The 19,812-nt window shown below is 30.8% G+C and overlaps 1 protein-coding gene across 9 annotated transcripts in view; it reads right to left on the bottom strand.

The window, feature by feature from the left end:
• Positions 1-2,895: 2,895 nt before the first annotated feature.
• The window catches only part of LOC122514433 (tricalbin-3-like), a 30,272-nt gene continuing 13,355 nt past the window's right edge, over positions 2,896-19,812 (bottom strand). For 5 of the 9 annotated variants that reach the window (XM_043631265.1, XM_043631258.1, XM_043631259.1 and 2 more), the window contains 20 exons: positions 17,706-17,956; positions 12,917-13,002; positions 12,641-12,836; positions 12,068-12,438; positions 11,761-11,986; positions 11,538-11,686; positions 11,346-11,381; positions 10,964-11,058; positions 10,703-10,876; positions 9,914-10,111; positions 9,543-9,812; positions 8,998-9,171; positions 8,723-8,921; positions 8,261-8,487; positions 7,978-8,200; positions 7,608-7,728; positions 7,299-7,513; positions 5,715-6,961; positions 3,632-3,691; positions 2,896-3,211 (listed from right to left, as the gene is read on the bottom strand). In XM_043631265.1, coding sequence (XP_043487200.1) covers positions 6,810-6,961; positions 7,299-7,513; positions 7,608-7,728; positions 7,978-8,200; positions 8,261-8,487; positions 8,723-8,921; positions 8,998-9,171; positions 9,543-9,812; positions 9,914-10,111; positions 10,703-10,876; positions 10,964-11,058; positions 11,346-11,381; positions 11,538-11,686; positions 11,761-11,986; positions 12,068-12,438; positions 12,641-12,836; positions 12,917-13,002; positions 17,706-17,956 — 3,363 coding nt within the window. In that variant the 3' untranslated portion in view covers positions 2,896-3,211; positions 3,632-3,691; positions 5,715-6,809. Of the gene's footprint in view, positions 3,212-3,631; positions 3,692-5,714; positions 6,962-7,298; positions 7,514-7,607; positions 7,729-7,977; positions 8,201-8,260; positions 8,488-8,722; positions 8,922-8,997; positions 9,172-9,542; positions 9,813-9,913; positions 10,112-10,702; positions 10,877-10,963; positions 11,059-11,345; positions 11,382-11,537; positions 11,687-11,760; positions 11,987-12,067; positions 12,439-12,640; positions 12,837-12,916; positions 13,003-17,705; positions 17,957-19,812 lie in introns of those variants that run through there. The other 4 variants (XM_043631260.1, XM_043631262.1, XM_043631263.1 and 1 more) reach the window with 4 other exon arrangements.

Raw genomic sequence — 19,812 nt, 5'->3', positions numbered from 1 at the left:
AGTCGAGATTTAACGATTTGACTTTTGCGGGGTGCATTTCCTCTGCTTTTCTCTTCCTTATTTCTTTTCATTTGCTACCATCTTCCTTTTTTCTTTTTTTTTTTTTAAATGGCTAAACAGTATTTGCGATAAATATATATAATTTCTATTGTTATTATATTAAAAAATTTCTTATATTTTTATTAATTAATATCATTTGACTTTTTTTGTGTAATCCTCATATATAATCCTAGTTAGTATTTTATATATGAAAATTAATATAATATCTTTCTCTCTCTCTCTCTCTTTCTTTCTTTTTAAACTCTTCTCATCGGTTTGCCTTTGCACGGTCCATGGACAAGCGTCATTTCTTGGCATAAGCCAACTCGGCTTAATGTTGTTTTAATTAAGTAGGCGGTTAGCCGAAAAGAATGTCGAGAGTCGGTACTTTCAAACTCGTCGTCGAGGACTTTGTCGTCTTCGTCGTCTTCGTCGTCTTCGTTGTCGTCGTCGTCGTCGTCGTTTCTCTTTCTCTATTTCGAGAGTTGTGCTCGTAAGAGAACGAGTCAGCATGTGTTCCTCGTATGTTCAGACGCGATGGACGATTTCGTTTGACTAATCGCCGTCTTTTCAACCTTTCCTAGATCCCCCTACCCCTCTACTGTTTCTTCTTATTCTTTTTACCCCTTCTTCTTAGTTATCGTCTTCTTCTTTCTCTTTGTCTTCTACTTCTACTTCAACTTATCATTATTATTATTATTATTATTATTATTATTATTATTATTATTATTATATTTTTTTCTATCCTTTTTCTTGGTTATCAGCATCTTCTATTTTTTCTTCTATTTCTTCTTCTTCTTCTTAATATTTCTTTTTTTCTACCCTTCTTATTAGTTGTCGTCATCTTCTACTTCAACTTATTATTATTATTATAATACTTTTTTCTACCCTTCTTTTTAATTATTATCATCTTCCGTTTCTTCTTCTTTTTCTTTCAACCCTTCTTCTTAATTGTCGTCATCATCCTACACTTTCACTTCTTTATCTTTTAATTCTTCGTACCTTTCTTCTTCTTCTTAATTGTCATCATCTTCTTCTAATTGATTTTTCTTGATTACTTCTTATTCTGAATTTTTTTCGTCAAAATTTTCGTCAGAGTTTTCGTATTTTACTTCACTATACGCATCTATATTTCTTTGTCTTCCACTTCTTCTCACGATGTGGTTAAAGTCAGAGGAAATCGCGATGTCCCATCTGAACTCCCCGTTCCATGGAACACACCGTTTAACGACAAAAGCGTGGACTGGTACCTAGTAATTTGGATCAAGTCTGCGGAGAAAGCGAGAGATGGTTGGTTGGTTGGTTGGTTGGTAGCTTTACAAACGTAATGGTGCTTCTACTTCTTCTTCTTCTTCTTCTTCTTCTTTTTTTCTTCTTCAACTTCGTGAGTTCGCATGAATTCGTTAACTATCTACATATTATTACGGACATAACCTCTCTTGCATAAAGCCAAGTTCTAATTACGAATGACAATCTTTGTTGTACTTGCTCTCTTTACTCTTTCGAATTAAAAAAAAAAAAAAAAAAAAGAAATACGACGAAATAGAAAGGATTTCACGAAGAGAATTCATTCGTTATTTGTCTATCGTACGTATTATTCTCTGATGATGAATCGAGAGCACAGACAAAATGGCGTCGAAAGTAATCAACAACATTTCTCTCTAGGAAATTATCCGTGTCGAGCGAAAACGTAAGACACGTTCCTTTATCGAGACAATCTAAACGAAAAAAAAAAGAAAAAGGAAAGAAAAAATAAACAAAATAAAAATGAGCGATCTTAAGAGTCTCGAGAATTCACTACCGGCGTTTGATATTTCGACAACGGTGGTACTCAATTTTATGCTTCGTCGGAGCGGGTCCATTTGATGTTTACAAGATACCAGGTGTATCCTTCGAACATCGTTTCCGTGAATTTACCAAAAGGAACAAGAAATAGTACAAAATTGTAACGCAGTTAATAACGCATCTTCTATTTCGGATCAATTGTTATTGTTACTCGAGGAAATGATAATTAGTGGAATTCAAGATACATATCAAATAGGACGTCTTACCTTTCCGATGTTAAAACTACCCCTACAAATACGCAACGGGAAGAAATATTTTAATATGAAATTTATATTTTTTTTTACCATTTAAAATATTCTTAAATTATTTTATATACGAATTTGAAGGTTTTACATGTGTGAGGGGCAAAAAATATTAATTAACAATTAAAAAGCTACTCCATCTGAAGTAGAAAAATGTATGACTTTACAACTAGTAGCATAAGATAATTTTCTGTATTGCAGATTACTACAATACCTACAATTTCTGTATAATCTCAAATTGATAAGGCTCATTTTATTGTTTTTTCACTGTTAGTGACGCACTTTCTTCCTTACCAACTATTAATCATCAAGAAAACTGCATTATCATTTTTCAAATTAGTCATAAGTTGACTGGTGCTGCTCTCTACAATTCATAGTCATTATGTACATAAAACTCATCGTGTGTTTTTAGCGGTTTTTGTTTAAACTATAACCATAAAACAACTTATCGAAGTGAAAATAATATTTCGAATAATATTTTCTAAGAATTAACGAGTGGTCGCGCAGTATTGACTGAATTCTTTAAATGTACTTTCTTAGAATTATTTTGCTAATAATTTGCGCAGAAATAAAATTGTATAAAAAAAAGAAGAAAAAAAGGAAAAAAAAGATTGAGTCGTAGGAAAGTAAAATCTACTTTCTCCGATCGTAAAACAATAACACAATAGTTGAAAGAAAATAAAACTCGTGAAATAATTTACAATTTAAATCTTAAACTAAGGAACTTATGATAATCTATAAAAATTCTTAAAAATGATAACACCATGCGTAGAGCAACATTTTAGATATATTTATTTAAATGCTCAAAGAATAATATAAAATACAGAATAATAATGCATCAGTCGATATCGAAATATAATGTTATCGTTATAACTGAATTACTATCGCGATATCTAAGTATACATATAAGCTGCAGTTGAAAAATTAATACTAAAGATCATCGTTATCGCCATTTTGTCATCTTTACGACCCATCACCATTTTTCGATTTCACCTGCAGCTTCTACGCCTTCATCGGATTGTATCAACATTTACAATTGGTACAATTGCATTTGCCGGTTGTCTTACAACAACAATCACATTTTTCTGTAATTAAAAAGAAAATAATTTTATTAATTATTAGATTTTTCATTTTGCAACGTAAAATTTGAAGTGAAGTTGAAATATTAACGGATAGAAAATATTGTAATATTAAAAGTATAGATAAGGAGGAATAGAATATAGTAAATCATCTCATGGAGGATGCAATGAACTCGCATTAGAAACAGTTACGGTTATTTGGCAGTTACTCGAGATGAAAAGGAAGTACAGTCGCATTCAAAGTCTTAACATTGCATTCCTATTGTGCGCAATAGCGTGACGTAACTTTTTGTCGATCGTTCATATCTTCGATCGAACTTAACCGAAAGTTAACTCTTGAGAACTCCAACGCAAAAGGTTATTCTAGAAATTTCTTACGAAACTTTAAAGCAATGGTAAATAAACGCTTCCTGTTTAGATATGTACCTGAGGAACTCGAGTCACAGCATTTGCAACTGCTACCGCATTTGCAGTCCTGGCATTTATCTGAAACAAAAAACAAAAGATTATTCCTAATTTCTATATGTATTAATATTTGTATTAATATTTGTATTAATTCTTAAACCTTTAGGAAAAAATATATATTAATAGATAAATAAACAAAAACAAATTTTAATAAATATTTTTAAATACATTTCTCTATTTATTCATTCATTTATATTCTTTTCATTTCTATTCTATTCTATCCATTCGCCTGTAAATATAAAAATTATTTTAGATATATGTGTACGCGTGTATGTTTAATTTATCTACAATATTGTTATTGAACAAGTAATTGTTAACTATCCACTTCAATGTTATCAAATCGATCGCAAAATATTTACGCTCTTCGTTTGATAACTATAAAAATGGAGATATTAAATCTTGTTATCATTGATTATCTGAAATAACGCTATTAAAATATACTTTGTTCGAGTACAATAAGATTACTATTGTCTAAGCATGAACATTTTTTTTATCGTTCTATCCGGAAGTGCAAATTCACACGTCTGTTAAGAAAATCACCAGCAAAAATTCTCGAACGCGAAATTAATTGAACCGATCCTTGATCATCCTCACTTATTTTAAACGAGAAATAAATAGATTTTAATGAAAGAAGTCGGATGATACGATAATGCATTGGCGGACATGTTAATAGCCATCGAAATTCCCCCTCGTTCGAGTTACACGTCGTGTCTCGCACACAATCAAATTATTATTAAATTCCACTTGCGAATAATTCTCGAAATTCTTCTTTTTTCATACCGAAAAGAAATTCTTTAATCGAATTTTTAACACGTTAAAATACTAATCAATTTAATTTTAATATAAATTTTGATATAAATAATATCTCCTATATGCATAGCTATTTATAAAAATATAATATAAATATAAATGTTAGTGTTATTTTTAAGATATACAAAGATGGGTTGAATAATTTTGAGCCTATTCTCAAAAAAATACAAGAAAAAAAGTAATATTTCTGTATTAGGCTCAAAACTTTTTAACCCACCCACGTAAAAATGAGTTTAAATACTTTTTAGATAACAAAACAAACTATTAACAGTGTAAATATTTAATATCAAACTCATTTTCAGTGTAATATATTAAATTCATTTAAATTCGTATACATTTACATAATTACGCATATTTACATATATGTATTTATGTATGTATGTAAAGTGAGAAATTATTTAAAAAAAAAAAAGCTAGATCATAACATTAAACGTAGTTAACATATCTTTTTTTACATGAGATTAAAGTAACGCGATATTTTAAAATGACATTTGTAAAATATTCTTAAGGGATTAACATTTATTTCGCATTTGTAGGAAACTAATTGTTTGTGTTTATCGATATTGTTTTAAAAAAAGATAAAGCGTATTACGTTCGAATGACATTGCATCAAATTATTGTGAAATAACATCACATAGAAAAGAAGTATTTAGTCATTCTCAAAGAAGAAAAATATGAGTAATATATGTGTGTACATTCGATTATCTCGAAGGTGAAAATAATAAAATAAAAGTCAATAATCTAAATTGAAATAAAATTCTGAAACTCTCGTTCTCTAACACTTTTTTGTAAATATAAATTAAAAAACATTCATTAATAAATTGAAGTAACAACGAGTTAATTTTATAATCAAAACTTGCAATAAATTCTAAAATTCTATTTGATTGAAAAAAATAAATTAAAGAAAATAAACAACAACAAAATAAAAATAAAAATAATTAACACAAATTATTAGAATTAAATAAAATAATTAAGTGTTATTGCGCAGCGACGTATGATCAAACGGTCATTTTAATTTCGCATAAAAATATTTAAAAAGAAGTATCAATAAAATAACATATTATAGAATTCGAAGCAACATAAACATTGTTTTATAAATCAAATAAAACAATAATAATAAAATAAAATAATTTCGTGCTATAGCAGTAAAAATTTATCAAACTCCGTCCCTTCCATTCTGATGTCGCATAAAAATATTAAAAAAATTAAAGAAAAAATATATAAAGATTCCTACCTTTGCACTTATCGCAGTTTGGTCCCGGCATCTTGTCTTTACTTGCAAATGATAGTGTTGAAGAAGCTCCGTATGTGTTTACGTCTGCGTTCGGATTAACGTCGTAGACGTTCGGTCTTTCAAATATATCGATCCTCCCCACCACTGGTTTATGAGTAATGAGAGCCGACAGCAAGTGCAAGCGGCACTAACTGGCGTGCTATGCGCAACAAGATAGAGCCGTGTGTAAGTCACGTGACCATAACGAAGACCAATGACGGGAATGATACGTAAGCCGCGAGATTTCAAATAAGTTGCATCATTTATCCATGATATCTCATAAATTGCAATTCAATTCAATATTTTTTTTTTTATTTTTTAATCTACTTATTTTTCATTTGCTTATACTTTTTTTTATTTTTATTTAAATTATATAAAAGATTGAAAATGATTTTATTTAATCGAAATACGATGCAACGTTTGATGCTATAAACATTTTATTTATTTAATTGTGTTTGTAATGATTTTATTCCTTTTCTTTTTTTCATTTTAGGATATTTTTATCGTGAATTAACAATGGATCGACGCTACCTGATAAATATACAATAGGATTTATTTATAAAATATGATTTATATTTAATTTCGGAAGTAGGGATGTCATCCTTATTAGTATAATATTTAATTACATTCTCTTTAGTAAATATATATATATATTATGATTAGTTTGAAAATTTTTAAACGTAGAGACAGAGACAGGAGTTTGGAACTCCGATATATATTTTCTTTTTCTTTATAATTTAACGTATATTATTAACATTTATATACGTATATTCTATAATACAAACGAGATATTACAATGAGAAATATTTGAAATGCCTCCTTGGATAAAATTCTTAATAAGATTCACTTCTGATAGAGAATTAAGAATAGAAATATATTATTTAATTAAATGTTGTACTGTCATTTTTTTTTTTATTGATTATAGAATAATTGTTTCCTTTTCCTTCGGAATATTGGTCGATATATCGATAGCCAATCGATTTTTATTAGATGGGAAAAAAAATTGATCGAATTTCAATGAAAACGCTGTCAGATATTTCTGACCTTGGCTAACCCTCATATTTTTCCTATTCGATGAACGGACCAAGAACGAAATAACTTTTTCGATGATTTATTTTTTAATTCCTTTCCATGTGCGATTTGTATTTCTAACGAAGCTCCGTTGTTCAAGGCCAGCCAGGTGTGCACCTCATTGCTTGCTGCTGATACTTTTACGAAAAAATATAACGACAAACATTTCAAACAATTGTAAATTATTCAATTTCATTAAATACAAATATTTATTTGATCAGTATTTTATAATATAAATGATTGATTTGTATTTTCTATCTGGTATTTAATCCTTTTGTTATTAATAATTCATTTATGGGATATCCATGAACAGATACCGGCTGAACAATTAATCCATATAGGAGTCGTAATACGCGATGATACGTTTGTACGAGATTGCATTATAATTACATACTAATTAGTTTATTATAAATACTGATTATTTATTTAAAAATACTGACCGAATAAATTGCAATCGCATAATTAAATACAAACCTAATAATTCATGTAACGTGATACGTCGACTAGCCAATAATTCTTTACTGGCACCCCTAATTTCAAATATCAGCAACGCTTGTCTCGGAACACTGTCGCTTTCTATATGAAAATCTATGCTGAATTGTGGATTTGGCATTGCCGGTAATAATCTTGACTTTGCTATTGTTTTACCGGCGTTAGCAGAAGACGACATTTTGTCTGGACTGTTGCATCTATAAAGAAGTAAATAAAAATTGTACAGATATAAATATCCTTATCAGATTCGTATTTACTTTAGAAAGATACGATCAAAGCAATCTTATTTACGTTTGAAATTTAACTCGGCAATATAACTGTGCTATGTGAGCAACATGAAGTCCCTGAGCTTGTAAAACTTTTCCTTCCACTCCTGAATACCTTTCTCTTGTTCCATTAACAATTTTCAATTCTAAAAAGAAACAAAGATCATATCGTTATTAAAAATGAGGGCAGGTTTTTTTTTGTATTATATGAAAAAGATTACTCAATGAAAAATACTCGTTCCTCGATTAAAAAGAATAACACAAAACGTAAAACGTACTACTATATCGTAAGTTTTCGTTGAAAATTTTCTGCTTTCTCTCTATTTACGTAAGGAATCTTAAACTTTGAGCAGATAGCATAGAAATACATAGAAACAAATTTAGATAAGATTTACCATTTGGTCTTAGTCGTAAACGTGGACTAGGCTGTCTTATTCTACCAAGCATATCAGGTTGCGAAACAGCATGTGCCAAACCAGCACCTTGTAACAATTCCGTAGCATCGGCTTCACCCCCACCTCTTGGTTCTAAACTCAAAGTAATACCCTTGCTTTCGTTTTTATTATCCTCGATGTTAACTTCCGAACGAAATCTGCGGAGTTTCAATCCTCTCTTCACCTACGATTACACGTTACAATATATTCAGATAAATCGAGCTTAATACTCATGAAAATATACCTTTTGCTTCATAACACGAAAACTGTTGTATTGCGGTAACTTCTTGCCAAAGTTTTGTTCGGGACTTGGTGTTAGACTATGATGAGATGATCGTCTTTCTCGAATTTTTGGTGCATCAGCTTCGTCGACTACAACATCGGTGATCGATTCGTCGGCAACTCGTGGAATCCATGAATTTTGAGTGCCATTTATTTCGATTGAATCTTTACTCGTCGTACTGGTCTTGTCTGTTTGAAATAATAATAAAATGTTAACTTTATGATCCTTCGGGTACGGATTCGAAAAACACATCTCATGTGGCCTTGAGTTTGAAACATATGTTTCGTGGAATATACCATATTCATCGAGTATGCATTACATCATAATATTTACGAAGATGGAAACACATTGAACGAATGAAAGTCAAGGCTGCAGCAAACGTAATCATAACTTCTAATGTTTATTTCAAAAAGTTCAAATTACCAGATTGATTGGACGTAGTTGGTTTTATTAAAGTAACAGTACGAGGAGGGGGCGGAGGTGGGATGACTGGATCCAGATGTAACTTCATCTTAGATTTTTCCATAGATGGTCTTCTTATGATATTGGATATTGATTCGGTTTCGATATTATACCGAGAAGAACCTTCACTCGCGTTACTGGCTGCGTACGTACTTTGGGTCTAAACAAAAAATATAGAAATATGTAATAAAAAATGTATAGAATTTACTGAAATTTATTGAAATTATTTTCAATACCTCGCATTCCTCGGAGAGAACTTTTATTTTCAACTCGACAGATCCCGTTTTGGTTCCCTTTAACGTGAACCAATGAGACTGATCGCTGTTTGAAAGTTTTCTTATGTCTTCAAGAGTCAATGATACTTTACCTAAATAATCTTTCATACCGAAAGTATCATGATCCCATAAGACCTGTAAATAAAATAATCTTAAATTTTTTTTCTTTAAATTTTCTAATAAATTATTATAATAAATTATTCTATTAGATTGCCTGGAAAGTTAGCGCCGATTGATATTTCTAACCCTTTTCGTTGCAGTATGCTTTGGTACAAGAATATATAAATTTTCTCATAAAAATGTATTGGTATGGTAAAATGCATGGTATGACCCCCATATGGGTCGTTCATACATGATTCGTATGTAGAAAGTTAGTAACAAAAGGGTAAAAAATATAAATTAAATCTATTATATATACTTATAAACAAATGCATGAACTTTGCGGGCAATCCACACACACATACACACAATATTATATTATAATTAAATAAATAAATAATTATTACAATATCTAAACTTTCTCCTGACCGAGGTAGACCCATGATCGAACTCTCATCCCAACACGGATTCAAAGTTTTCTTTTTTATACTACTTTTGTACTTAGTTTCGTTATTTAATTTGAGCTCGCAGAAGGGATCACTAAAGCCATTTAAATCTTTCGCAACCAAATCTTTAGCACGTAACAAAGTAACTTCCATTAAGCCGCTTCCAGTGGACAGAAGACTCGATATATCGGAAGATGCAGGGTCGACGTCTTTGTGAGTTAATAATAATTTCTAAAGAGAACATGGATAAGAAGGAAGATGGTTATTAATAAAGTATTACATGTTAACACGGTAAATCATACGGTTAATTAAACATTAATAAAATAACTAACAGCTTGTTGCATCCAGGGTAAACTGTTTCTCTTTGATTTTGGTTCGTCATCCGAGCCTACGGGAACCATGCTGCTTCTTCGACTGGTAACTACTTGTTGTACACTCTTTACAGGATAAAATAATACGGAAACCGTCATGGTGGACACACTATTTGTACCGTTCAACGTTAATTCTTTTCTAAGTACCCACGTTGATTCCTTTTAAAACAAAAATTATTAACATCGATACAATCAACTTATGTGAAATATACTGTAATTTTTGTTAACCCTTTCGTTACGTCATGCTCTGATGCAAATATCTTTCTGTATAAATTTCCTAAGGTGTAAGCACCGTCGAATGAAATGACCCCTATATGGGTCGATGGATCTTTTCATGTATTAGGTATTATGTATGTATAGATATTTATGTATGTATTACGTCATATAAATGCAGTCTATCAATAAAAAAATATTAACTATACATTTGTTTAAATATTATATATCTATTATATATACATCGAATGATAAAACAATTTTGATTTATTTTATTCGATAAAAATTTGTAAATCAGTCATCACCAGACTGGAACATTAAAAAATATATATTCTAGTTTAAACAATCGAAAATATTAATAAAGTACATTAGAATGTTCGATTATTTTAATTGCATTTTCCTTTGCATGATTACAAACATATTCGGCTCGAAATCATACATAACGTGGTGGGGAAAAAACTTATGGGACAACCTACTATATGTTGCTAGTAACGAAAGGGTTAAATATCCTGTATATTATATTAATTTTATTTTTACCTGTGACAAAGACATCATCGCGAGTCCGAGCATATCCGAATCACAGGCCTTTGAAATATTCCAAGAATATATAACGAAGCTTAAACAAACTTGAGTGTAATCCTGTACGAGAAATTGTGCTCTACATTCCCAATGTGGAGAGATAGTATTACGGATGTAATGTGTTGTTTTCACCTTTAAAGTAAATTATTTGATATCATCTTTCATGACAGATCTATCTTTTAATCTAAAAAAATGTATTTCGTATATATGTAACTGTACCTTTTTTCTGTTATTGAACAACATACAGTAAGGATTACATTGTGAATTATCACAGTTGAGATTCTCTGATGAATGGATGTAAACCACAAGGACACCTACAAATTATTTAACATTTATCTAATCAATTAATTCATAATACAATCAAAGTTGAACAAAAATATGATTCACATTTTTTTTCTTTTTTCATATATCTTCTTTTTATGTTTTTTTTTCTTCTTTTTTTTTCTATTTCTTTAATTGAATTATTTTCAGTGAGTGATAAATTTTTGCGCGGTGCGTCAATAGAAAAATAAAATAATAATAATAATAATAATAATAATGAGACCATGCTCAAAAGCTACACTTATTACGACCGATGTTTAACATCGCATTATTTTTTTACCTGATTTCTGTGTTCGAGAGAAATACTTTCGTGGCACTGAAAATATCATCAAATGGTGTAATACGTCTAATACTTTGATCACAATCTACGATAATTTTAACACGTTTTCGTTTTACATCAATTTTTCTTTATCGATCAATTTCAACGCTAAATCAATAAATATTATTGAAATAAATGATAATTATAATTCACCTGCATTGTGTAACATGTCCTCAGTTAATTCAGGTCGGGGCAAATTCGGATCCAAATTAGGTATGGGTGTGTATTCTAATCGAGCATTGATATTTGGAATGTTTGAACTGCTGCGTGATGGTTTCTTTTGTTGTAGTACAGTTTCAACGCTGTCACGTTTAAAAAATATTATTAATTATTATTTAACATTTTTTGTTAATATTTAATAATCGAGTCTACTTACACCTGAGAATTTTCCCAATTGTAGACACCCAATGCCAATTCAAATTGCGCTAACGTGATGGTACTGACGAGCCTTTTAGTTTTCAATTTGATGGTAATCCTTTCGTTCTCCAATGATCCAACAAGAAAGGAAACATCTTCGGTCCAAGTTGGACTCAGATGTGACGTGACACGTCGTTGATCACCTATCGTAACGACCAACCACCTAACTTCATCCCCAATGATAGCTGTAAATTCATGAAAACAACGTTGAACGTTTGAATTTTATAAAAAAAAATACATGAAGGAATCTTTAACAGTGTACATACGTGCCGAACAATTTTGACTCAATACAACAGTTAGTACACCTTGGGGTATCGAATTAGACAATGAATCCAATCCAGGACTAGGTCTTTCCTGTGCTCTTAAATTTAATTCCAAATGACCCGGATCAACTAACCAACTGGCCAAAGCATCGGTAACAACAGCATGAATCCAGGTCTTAATTAAAGGCATCTCCATCATCTGCACGGCTCGTAGGATTCTCACGCTGAACCAAACATCCGGTTTCTCCAAGAAGCTCACGCTAAGGCTGGTCGCGTGTGGAAACGGTGCCAGAGAATTCAGGGTCAGAGTAGCGAGGATTGTACCGGATAGGGACAACTTTTCCACGGCCATATCGACGTCCATCCCGACGCTGCTGTTAATAACGCAAACCATGGATAACAAGAAAACCAGAAAATAAGAAAAAAGTAGAAACATAAATAAATAAAAATACAACAAAAAATATAAATGTCCATTTTATTATCGTGTCGTAAATTTGCGGGACGAAAATTTACACCAATCGCGTTGACCGTACGGGATATTAATTATATCGGGATTTACGTATATCGTAAATTTACCCCTTCCCGAAGAGACGGGACGCTATGAGCATGCGAAATTGCTCGCAGTCCAATCGTACATCGGCCTCGATTGATAGTTTTCTCTCTCCTGAATGACCATCCAACGTTTCATCCTCGCAACTATAATCCAGTGTCCTCACACGTGTTACGTACGGTGTTTGCTCCCCAAGAGTGAGTTCACGTAACTCCAACGGTCCTTAAACGCAATATCCACGTGTCGTAATCAAAATGATTATTCTCTCTTTACAAAAATTTCATTAACACAATTTCATTTACCTAATATTCCAGGTTTGGCTTCGTTCAATAATGGTTCCAATCGTTCCTTCGCTAAAGAAAATATGCTAGCTGCGCTGAATCTCCACCTGTAAAAATTAGAACAACTTGATTATACTCGAACACATCATTTTTATGCTCAATTAACCAGCGTTTAAAATGCCGCGTTAACATTTCAATTACGAGAATAACGACGACGATAAGTGCTCATGCTTAAACGCACACACACAAACACTTGTTCATAATTATTTTACAGTGCCCTGACTCGTTTAATTCACGAGATGGCCGTTTCATTTTTTTTTATTTTTTTTAAGCGTTTCAACGAAATATATTTTGATGAGAATCTAGCATGATAACTTTCACAATAACGTTGTTATTATTTATAATTTATCAACGACGTTCTATTATTAAATCTTCTAGAACGAAGTCTCCCCTTCGTTTATTTCGAGTTGGTGGAACGCATGAAAATGATAAAAAAAAAAAAAGAAAAGAAAAGAAAGGAAGAATATGATGGGAAATACGAGTTGCTGATAAAACTCACGTGAAATTTTTCTAAAGGATTATATTAAGTATTCCATAAAACGTATAAACACATGGAAGAAACTTAACTATATCGAAACTCTACGTAAGATACGATGTACAGATATGCGTGATCACAGCCACTTTCCTTTCGCCATGCTACGATAATGAATTCGTGTCATTAGCGTAGCATTCTTGTTAACAGTCTAAGCAAACTGCATCTTGCTGCTATCGCGTTACCACAACAGTGTTTATTTAAGCACATAAAGCTCTTCCAAAATGAATGTAAAATGAAAGCTTCAAATTAAAATACTAAAATATATTTAAACGATAGGAAAATTATCAACTTGCCAATTATGGTAAAATTTAACAGTCCTAAAAAAAACATTTAGTTATAATAATTGATTGTAATAGGTTTTGATTTTTTCTTTGTTTTTCTTTTTTAAGAAATGGTTGTGTATCATAAAACTGTATACTTGACTACAGGGCCAATTAGAGAAGTGCATTCTGTATGATATATCTAAACGATAGGAAAATTATCAACTTGTCAATTATGGTAAAATTTAACAGTCCTAAAAAAACGTTTAGTTATAATAATTAATTGTAATAGGTTTGGATTTTTTCTTTGTTTTTCTTTTTTAAGAAATGGTTGTGTATCATAAAACTGTATACTTGACTACAGGGCCAACTAGAGAAGTGCATTCTGTATGATATATCTAAACGATAGGAAAATTATCAACTTACCAATTATGGTAAAATTTTACAGTCCTAAAATAATGTTTAGTTATAATAATTGATTGTAATAGGTTTTGATTTTTTCTTTGTTTTCTTTTTTTAAGAAATGGTTGTGTATCATAAAACTGTATACTTGACTACAAAGCCAACTAGAGAAGTGCATTCTGTATGATATATCTAAACGATAGGAAAATTATCAACTTGTCAATTATGATAAAATTTAACAGTCCTAAAAAACGTTTAGTTATAATAATTGATTGTAATAGGTTTGGATTTTTTCTTTGTTTTTTTAAAGAAATGGTTGTGTATCATAAAACTGTATACTTGACTACAGGGCCAACTAGAAAAGTGCATTCTATATGATATATCTAAACGATAGGAAAATTATCAACTTGTCAATTATGGTAAAATTTAACAGTCCTAAAAAAACGTTTAGTTATAATAATTGATTGTAATAGGTTTGGATTTTTTCTTTGTTTTTCTTTTTTAAGAAATGGTTGTGTATCATAAAACTGTATACTTGACTACAGGGCCAACTAGAGAAGTGCATTCTGTATGATGGCACGTGAGTGAACCTTAGAAACTTGTATACGTCGTAGTTGAACGTGACTCGGGCAGGAACGTAGTTGCATTAGTATATTCTTTCAATTTACTATCTATCTACTTTCTCTCGTATGTGTATGTTCTTAAGATGTCGGAGAGAAACGAGAGAGGGACGGGTGTCCAGGAATGTACGAACAGGCCTATCAACTATCCAAATAAGTAGTACTCTTTCCAGTCCCATTCCCTCGTGGTCTGCTCTAACTCCTTCGACACTCTAAGAAATGAGAAAATTTTCTTTCCTATCACACAACCCGTACTAATATATAAGTAACTAATTAAATATATATGTAAGTATATATTATTTAAATATATATTTTATCAAAATGATTTATAATCCTTTGAGAGAGAATTAAAACGTAACTCGTAAAATCACAATGAAAATTGAATATTTTCGATAATATTAATCATCTTAACTATATTTTTAATTGTCTCATTATAAATTAATCGTAAACTATTAAATAGTATACTTCGTCGAGCATGACTGGGAAGTGCACAATTTCTAACGATTTCTCTCTCCTCTAATTTTTTTGTTAGTTATTTATTTTTAATTGATATCATTTAACGCCATATGAAAGAAATTAATATCTGTCGTATATTATTTATGATTAGATATAATAAATAATTTATTTGATTGATTAAAAAAACATTAATGTTATTTATTTAGATGTAAGATAACGAAATAATATACGAGGATGGGTGGAAAAAGTTGTAAATCTCTTAGAAAAGAATTCTTATATATTCTTTTTAAATAAAAGTAAATTCGACCGAAAAAAAAACAAATTTATTTTTTTTAATTAAATAAAAATAATTTAATTAAACTAGAAACTTATTTTTTTTGAAACTTTTAATATGGGAGAAGGAATAATTGTATGTAATTAAAATGAAATATAATATAATATATTCGCATAAATAAAAAGAGAAAACAATTATAATATTGCTTTGATTCAAATGATCTTTCTGTTCATTTATGTTATTCTCGAATGATTTTATTTTGGAACACGTTGTTAGATACGATTTTCGATTGAATAAATTCAGTTCACGAGAAGTGAACTATTTCCAGCACGTTACTTTGAACGAACGTGTTGTCTTTATCGTGTTCTGTAAAAGATAAAAAAAAAAAAATTACATGTTCTCCGAACAACGGCTCTTAACCGACTGATTGCGAAATCGCTAAGACCACTCATGGTCTTTTTGCTCGCAGCATAGTATTATTCGCACATGCGTATTCATTACATATGAAATTCTGACGTTCATAAGATAATCTCGAAAATTGTCGAGAAAAAATTATTAAATAAATTAAACATACGAGTAAAATGGATACGCAAATTATTACAGTGTAATATTATTCTGCTATATTAAATTATTTTCATATAATTTAAAAATGTATTTGTATAATAATTAAAAAGGATGGTATATTCAAATATTAATAGATTTCAAATTATAATTTATGTTAATTAGATTTTATCTACATATAATTATAATATTAATTAATTTTAATTGAAAATATTAAAATAGAGAAAACAAGATAGGAGAAAAAATTCGATGAAATTTTACAATAGAAAAAAGAAATTATAATAATAAATTAAACATAAATCCATAACAAAAAAAAATTCCCATCAAAATTGTTGACTAATGCCAGTACTTTTTTTGCATATCACTTCGAATGAATTAGATCAATAATCATGGTGTGATCCCATCGATATCATATTTCTCATTCGTTCTCATAAGTTAGAACGTCGAGGAACAGTTTCATTTGGTTTTGTCAACTACTCTGCAGCTCTCTCGTGGTCACCGATTCTATCCTCGTGTTGATGTGTGGGAGAAACGTGAAAGGCAATGGGTGTACGCACAAGGAATGTGGAATGTTTACAAATGCCTATACAGTACTCATTCTCGAACGAGGTTCGTTCACCTATTCTCCGACCACTACATGTGCTCATTATATAGTAGTAATAGTAATAGTAATAGTAGTAGTAAAAGTAGTAATAGTAATAGTAGTAGTAGTAAAAGTAGTAGTAGTAGTATGCGAGAATACTAGTAATAGTAGTAGTAAAAGTAGTAATAGTAATAGTAGTAGTAAAAGTAGTAGTAGTAGTAGTAGTAGTAGTATGCGAGAATACTAGTAATAGTAGTAGTAGTAGTAGTAGTAGTAGAATACACGAGAAAATATAGCTGTATTATATACTTGATGTTCACGATCGCGCGCAATTATCGCGATATGCAATTATTTTAACCGCGTGGGGTAGGTAAGCTCCTATTACGATTTATGGTCGTAGAAAAGCATAATCCTAATCAGAGACTTGCGAACATAACTGAATTCCTATACGCAGCTGAAGTACCTTACGTAATGTTCTTATCTACATTCCTTATCTACACTTTTTGATTTTCTAACAATTTAGATCAACGATAAAAATAAGGATGTTTTAGAAAAGAAATATGTAATATTGATTTTATTATTTATTTCTAAGAAAATCATTTCTATATTCTATTATGTTCATTGTTTCCTAGTAACTCGTTTGATCAACGATAAGAATGGAATGTTTAAAAAATTTGCAACCTAGATTAGAAGTAAAAAATGAAGAATTTATATACTTGTTTCTTATTATTTAATTAGATATTAGCATGTTAATTTGAATATTTCAATTGATCAGCAAGGATATTCAACTATGACACAAATCACGTGAGACTCCACCCTGTAATACGCATACTCAAGCTATATATTTAATCGATTATGCAGCGTAACTCTCTGTTCCAATTACCGTTAATGGGAACATATCATTTCTACTATATTACACGTGAAATAATGAATATATATATTTTTTTTTTAAATCAGTTCATTGCATCGAAAGTTAAGTAAATTAAGTAAAAGGAAAAAAATAGAAAAGAAATATTGCATGTAAATATTGAAAATTTCTATTGGTTGATGGATACTCACCATTTGTTGAGTAATAAACTAAGCCACTCAGCTGTTTCATCTTTGTACAAGGCTCGTCTTCTTCTTAACCTGGCCAATTCGTTATGAAGAGCTGTTTGAAGTAGTCGCGAGATTCTCGCCTTAACGATTGTACCAACTAATGCCAGAACTAGAACTAACCAGGCTAGGGATAAACCAGCTGCTCCGATTATCCAGGCGATCGTAAGGGCCAATCCAAGGTACAGGGCACCGCGTATTGCTTCTGCATCTCTCTAAAAAACAGAATAAAAAATATAATTCATTAGGTTAACTTATCTCTGAGAAACGAACAGGTTTATTGAATATCTTCAAAATGTATTTCTTTTGTTTCTTCGAAATTTGATTCATTTTCAATTCAAAAAACATATTAAACATTTGTTACATGGCCTAACAAATACATTTATACCGACGTGACAGGCGTTTGTTCTATCAATGGGGCCACGTGGGTCACTCGTGACCACCAAAACACTACTATATTATTTTATATTTTATTTTAACATTGTTGCATTTAATACTAATATAATAGTAATAATATTTAACTATATATAGTAATGTAATACTAATATAATAGTAATTATTATTATTATAATTAAAACAAAAGCATTTAGTACTAATGTAATAATAATAATAATAATAAAATTGTTTGCAACATGCAAAAACGTGTAAAACTTATAACAAAAACTCAACGTGTATGTGTTAGATAAAATTAAAATAAGATATAGAAAAAATCAAAGTGTATAAGACATTTTGTCGTGGTATTAATCGATCGTAAAAACGTCTACCTAAATTAAATAAATTCATAGATAAGATTTAACAAATCGTCAGTTAGAAATGAAAAATACATAGTACCGGTAATGGCCATCAACGTACCTATACGCAAAGAGTTATTTTCTCTTTCTCTTTCGCAGGATATAGGACACGTTTTTGCTCATATCTCACGCAACGTTGCGTGTTTTCTTGCTGAAGGGTTCTATGACGTCATTGAAGGAATGTCATTAACCTTAGATACTGTACGGTCAGATCGTGTTAGCCTGTCTATCTATCGAAGATCAGAACGAATTAACAGTCTTCGTCGTGACTTCGAGCGAAAAAAAAAAAAGAAAAAAAATAGAAAAGATAAAAATATAATAAAATAAAAAAAACATAAAGAAAGAAAGAAAGAGAGAAAAAACCTGTACTCCCTCGTAGTACCTGATAGTACGATCTTTAAAATAAAAAATAAAACACAGAAACAATTATGATAATGGAATGAATCATAAAGGAACGATATTTTTTCGTGTTACAAAATTAAAATCATAAATCCCCGCCGTTCCCCTCCCCCCTCCCTCCTCTCCCTCTCCCTTCCCTTGAACTCGAATAAAAATATGCACAATATATCATAATATATGCGTGAGTTAAATCGCATAAACGGGATGGCATTAAATTGAATGTTGGTTGGTTAAGAGGAAGGGAAAGATTATGAGGCTCAAAAATGAGGACGCGTAACTCGCGTGTGAGGGCAGAAAGAGGATGGAACCGAGAAGCATAAATCCGAATGACAGGCGCAATGACGAATGTCGCGCTGAAATTTCGTGAAAGTTGCAATTATGCGTGCGTTGCGAATAACGGTGAGGAGGAAGAGGAAAGGAAAAAAAGGAAAAAAAAAATTAAAGAAAGAGAGAGAGAGAGAGAGAGAGATAGAGAAAGTGCACTCCACGCAACACTCGAACTTGTCTTCTCGACTGGAGATCGGTTTTCTCTCAAATACTACTCGACCAAGGTGAGATCTTTCGATCATAACGCCTTACCTTGCTCTTTACAATTTACGGATCTCTGCCCTTGACGATATCGAGACGTGCGTTAAATATATATCGCGTTACGTCTCTCTGGAATTCCATTTGAAAACGTACAAAACGAATTGAAAGAAAAGGAAAATGTTAAGCCGAAGCGATTCGTAAAACAAATCTTACTGCAGGAATCCTGATTCATCTTTTTTCTACGATCCAATAACTCGTATTTTCAAGGTTTCCATTTTTTTTATTTGACGTTGTTTTTTTTTTCTTTTCTTTTCTTTCCGTTTTTAAATGCTCACCGACGACCTTGATACCAT

This window comes from Polistes fuscatus, unplaced genomic scaffold (genome assembly GCF_010416935.1).
Source record: "Polistes fuscatus isolate 324 unplaced genomic scaffold, CU_Pfus_HIC Scaffold15, whole genome shotgun sequence".
NCBI lineage: Eukaryota > Metazoa > Arthropoda > Insecta > Hymenoptera > Vespidae > Polistes > Polistes fuscatus.
Note: the sequence above shows the minus strand (reverse complement) of the source record. Positions and strands in the feature narration are given on the sequence as shown.